The 5,587-nt window shown below is 37.4% G+C and overlaps 1 protein-coding gene across 1 annotated transcript in view; it reads right to left on the reverse strand.

Moving 5' to 3' along the window:
• Positions 1 to 5,587, reverse strand: part of LOC133557997 (uncharacterized) — a 34,563-nt gene continuing 28,976 nt past the window's right edge. Inside the window, exon 7 of the mRNA XM_061909044.1 lies at positions 1 to 1,923. Coding sequence (XP_061765028.1) covers positions 1,339 to 1,923 — 585 coding nt within the window. The 3' untranslated portion in view covers positions 1 to 1,338. The remainder of the gene's footprint in view (positions 1,924 to 5,587) is intronic.

The following is a 5,587-nucleotide window of genomic DNA, read 5'->3' on the forward strand; positions in this document are numbered from 1 at the left end:
TTTGCGGCCAGCAGCTTGTTTCTTTATTGACCTCCAGTATGACACATTAAAAGTACAATTAAAAAAAGAACAGCAAAAATCGACAGTGCAATGTGGCGTAATGTAATGGAAAAAAATAAATGTTGATATTATTACTACTATAATACACTTGTCACATAGCACTAACCTGACTTACAAGTGTCTTCAAATATACAGTACGATAGTATTATATAACATTGCGTATATCTACATGGGGTGGTTTCAGCCTCGTTAAACAATCAAAATGGCCCCTTAATACCGATTTTCAGTATGCTACATTTGACAGAAAAAACACGGACACCCCCGATTTAGATTAAGGTGCATTCATTATTCATATTATGATACATATTGTAGGGCTGGGATGGTATAAGAAAACAGGACCTGCCCCCTTAGATTCAAAGTGATACCGATGCAGCCTTTGTGCGCCCCCCACTTTTTCTCCTTGAAATGACAAACATTTGTAAAACAGAATAATGTTCAGTTCTTTACACTAATTTAAAATTGCAGGACACTTGGCTTCAATGTGTACATGAATATTAGAATTGTAATCTGAGTAGACTTCCACTATGACAATAACTATGGGGTAAATGAACAAAATTCAATACAATGATAAAACATGTAATCCTACAAAATCCTGTTTGTGGACACCAAAACTCATTCAATCTCTTTAAAAATAGCACTAACAACATGCATTCAACAAGAGCTGCCGCTTAAAAACATGTTGGTAGTTCCAATCACTCCCGTGAACTGCAGCTAATGTTTCTCTCAGGGACATCACATCACATGGCCAGAGGAGCTGCTTTTCAAAAGGCACGCACTCTGAGCTCATGAAATCTCAATGATATACACTGCTGTTAAATGTAAAAAACCCTTACATGCTCATGTTTACAACTGGTGCTCATAAAGGCTGTGCTTCATTTTACGCTGATTGCATACAATGTGGTTATAAATAATAGTAGTAATTACACTAATTCAACTATCTGAGCTTTAGGACCCCAAGTTTTATCTTATGATATTTTTGTAAGAATTGCACCTAGTAATGGTAATGATATTCTGGTCTGGTAAAAAGAACAATGTACACCAAACTGAACTAAAAACCACAACATTTTTAATACAATCCTAACAGTGGATTTTGGAAACTGTTCCCACCCCGAATAATTTGCTCTGAAATAATGTCTTAAATCCAAAGAACATAACAATTGACTTTTAGCGCTCATATCTGAGGGTATATATTTTTAAAAATTCAAGTCTGAATGAACCTCGAGTTAAAAATGGAGACAAACTTTTCAGCAAATAAGGAATTCACGTACATAAGGCATTCTAACATTTGTTTTTATGGCTAATCGAGTGGTTGTGGTGCAGAAACAGGATTGCGTCCAAACTTTCTGGTGGAATGTTGTCTCTATTCCTGTTGGTTGCTCCTGCTCTGTCCTGAACAAAGTATTGTGCCATGTTGCCTGCCACTGCTGGGGCAGCCAAGTACACTTGTGCCACCTTTGCCAACATTGGGAATTGCACCGCCTTTGTCCTCCACCAATGTAGGGGCTCCACTCCTAGGGAAGCCCCTTTATCAGCTCTGAAGACTGATATCTCTAAGTCCACAGACTCCTCTACAGAGTCCTGCCTGCTCTGTGGTGTGGAGAACAAGTCTCCTAGCAAAAACTCCATTCCAGAGACTTTACGGAGTGGCCCGAGATCCGGCAGAGCCATCTCTTCTTCATCCTCCATGTCCTTAAAGTCGACCTCACCCAATTTCCGTCTTTTCAAGAAATTACTCTCTGATTCCATTTCCTCAGGGGAGGTGAACCTCTTACTTGAGCGTATCGTCACGTTGTTGTGTGTCTTTCTGTCCTCAACTATCCTGATGGTGTCTTTCTTCAGCCAATCAAAAGTCTCAGTTTGCTCCTACAAAAAAAACAACAACATTAAAACATGTTTTCTTGGCCCAACATTCTTAACATTTTCCCCCACAAGCCAGACTGATATAAATGATAAATGGGTTGTACTTGTACAGCGCTTTTCTACCTTCAAGGTATCAAAGCGCCTTGACACTACTTCAACATTTACCCATTCACACACACATTCACACACTGATGGAGGGAGTGATTGGAGCACATACTTGTTTGTCACAAAAAACCTTCATGAAGTTTGGTTCTTTAATGAATTTATTATGGGTCTACTGAAAATGTGACCAGATCTGCTGGGTCAAAAGTATACACACAGCAACAAACATGATACATTTTTGAAAGACGTTTGCTTCAAGCCATCGGCGCCTTACCGCAGTTCAAAGCGGTTGCCTAGGAACCAAAAGCTACAGCGAGTTTACAGCTGTTTTAAAGTGCTTCCAATGTCGTAGAGTGTTATAAGTGGATAGACTAACACCTCAAATTGATCTGTGAACAACGCAAGGTACGCATTGTTGGAACAAACAAGTTAAACGTGCTGCAAGTTGCTAAAGTAACTGCCGTTTAAGACACAAGAGGCACTGACGTCATCGATCTGCCACGATGCCAAAAGCTAAAGGGAAGATTGAAAGCCCGGAACCTTCGGTGTCAGCCGACACAGGACACAACTGGGACCAAGATTTGAGTCTGGACACAGGACATGATGAGAATCAAGAAGGGGTACTACTAAAAATATTCCATGTATTGAAAGAAGAAATGAAAGAAATAAAAAAAGATCTGTTAAAAGCAATAACAGAACACAATCAAGATGTGAAAAGTCTGCAGCAAAATATAGAAAGCCTGCAAACTCAAATCATCACCAGAAAAAATGAAGTCTCTGATATGTGCCAACGAAGATCTTTCAAGAAGAAATGCGCCAACAAATGAAGACCCTTCAAGAAGACAACTACATGCAGTGGAATATCATATACAGTTGTGATCAAAATTATTCAACCCCCACACAATTTTGGTGTTTTAGCAAGTTGGACATTTATTCCGTATTTTGTCAATAGTCATATCAAATAAAGATGTGTCAAATAGACAAATGCATAATACTACCACCACCATGCAACCCTAATCTACAGTTGCACTGCAGATGATAAAACTCTTATTGTGCAGTTTTGCAGCACTCTGTAGAAAAAAAGCCAATTGTATATTCCGAGCACCTAGGTGAAGTACTAGAATATTAGAAATGGATGGAGAATACCCAGAGATATTACCTAGGGAGGTTTCAACTAGGATTTTATGCTCCTGATTCTGATCATGAATGAAATAAGCCAAAATTGATCACATTGACTAATTTGTTTAATGTATTTATGGTGAGTGCTATTGACATCGCACCTATAGCATCTCAATAATGCTTAAATGGGTGAAACGAGTATGCTGTATCTCTGTGCATCCAAAATGCCATTACAAATGCACCTGTGTTCACCTAATGATAATACAACCCTACATATGGATCACTCCATCTGTAACGTTGACATGAGCAAACGGCTCACCCACACAACGCCAGTGAATGCTGTGGTTCCTCCGTGAAGAGTTACCACACCTTAGTGTCAGACGCCATCGAGTGTGAGCATTATTTCGCTCAGTTACGACTAGAAACTGCAGGCAGGACGAGCTTTCCAGGGATGCTTTCTGACAATTTGTGCAGGAATTATTTTGGGATGCAAAATGATTGTTGCAGCAGCTGTCTGGTTGGCTGGTCTAATACTGTTTTGGAGATCCAGATGCTGAATATGGAGGTCCTGTGCTGGTCTAGTTAAACGTAGTCTGCAGTTATTAAGCCGGTTGGATGTACAGCTAAATTATCTAAAAAGCTTTTGAAGACGGCTTATGGTAGAGAAATTAACATTTAATCGATGGGAAATCGCTCTGGTAGACATTCCTGCAGTCAACATGCCTATTGCTCGCTGCTTCAACACTGGACACATCTGTGGCATTGACATTTTTGGGGTGACCTTTTAGAGTGGTAAGCCTAAAATACACCTGTGCAATGATCATGCTGTTTAATACACATCTGGATAGGCCACACCAACTGTCTGACTGTAACATATGTATCATCTTAATAGTAGTTTGTTTAAATCAATCAATCAATCAATGTATTTTATTTCGGCAATCTTCACATAAAACAAACAACATAAAACAAAGAACAACAAAAAAAGAAAAAAAAAACCCAAAACACTCATTTGAGCAATTATTGAGCCGAAAGAGTGTAGGTTGAAGCAACGCTTATATAAACCTACCCCATCACAACAAGAACAAGGTTCAAAATATATAAAATCTAAAACATGCTTCACTTATATTACTTTTTTTTTTTTAAACAATATATAAGCAACATATATGTAGCACACGTCTCATATACACAGTTTAACATTTAAATCAAACATATACATTTGTACACTTATATATATACATATATATATATATATATATATATATATATATATATATACAATTTATTTAAATTCCATATAAAGTGGTAATATATACATTTTACTATAACCTATATGTATAATTATGAAATCATAAATTGTATTTATATACATCCATCCATCCATTTTCTACCGCTTATTCCCTTTTAGGGGTTGCGGGGGGCGCTGGCGCCTATCTCAGCTACAATCGGGCGGAAGGCGGGGTACACCTTGGACAAGTCGCCACCTCATCGCAAGGCCAACACAGATAGACAGACAACATTCACACTCACATTCACACACTAGGGCCAATTTAGTGTTGCCAATCAACCTATTATATGTTATTGTCTTTCTTATATTTACTAATGATAAATGATTTAAAAAGCTTTTTAAACTGGTTTATGTTGGTGCTGTGTTTTATTTCATCCTTTAAACAGTTCCATATTTTAACCCCTGCTATTGTTATACTCATTCGTTTCTGTGTTGTTCTACAATATTGGATCTTAAAAAGTAGTTCTCCTCTTAAATTATAATTCCCTTCTCTCTGTAAAAATCTTCTCTGTAACCCTGTTGGAAGTGAATCTTTACTTGCTTTATAAATCATTTGGGCAGTCTTGAGTTGGATGAGATCTGGTAGTTTTAAATCAAATGTTTTTATAAATAATCCATTAGTGTGTTCTCGGGGTCCTGTGTTATGTATCAGTCTGATGGCCCTTTTTTGCATTATGAATAGTGGTTGGATGTTCGTCCATATGTATTTCCCCAAACTTCTAGACAGTAACTCAAATATGGTAAAACAAGTGTACAATAAAGAGTGTGTAATGTTTTTTGATTAAAATGTGCCTTGTTTTACCCAGGACAGCAATACTTCTCGCCAACTTCCCTTTGATGTATGTAATGTGTGACTTCCAGCAGATCCTGTGGTCCAAGATCACACCCAAAAATTTGATTTTGTTTACTCTTTCTATACTAACATTGTCTATATATAATTTTACATCCATATCATTTCTCTTATTTCCAAATAACATAAAGTTAGTTTTATTTAGGTTTAATGATAATTTATTAGCATCAAACCATTTTTTTAGTTTACACATCTCCATGGTGACGGTCCTCAGGAGCTACTGCAAGTCCACATCAGAACAGAGTACATTGGTGTCATCCGCAAATAACACATATTTAAGGTTTTCAGTTACTTTACAAATTTCATTTGTA

Source organism: Nerophis ophidion, linkage group LG01 (genome assembly GCF_033978795.1).
Source record: "Nerophis ophidion isolate RoL-2023_Sa linkage group LG01, RoL_Noph_v1.0, whole genome shotgun sequence".
Classification (NCBI taxonomy): Eukaryota; Metazoa; Chordata; class Actinopteri; order Syngnathiformes; family Syngnathidae; genus Nerophis; species Nerophis ophidion.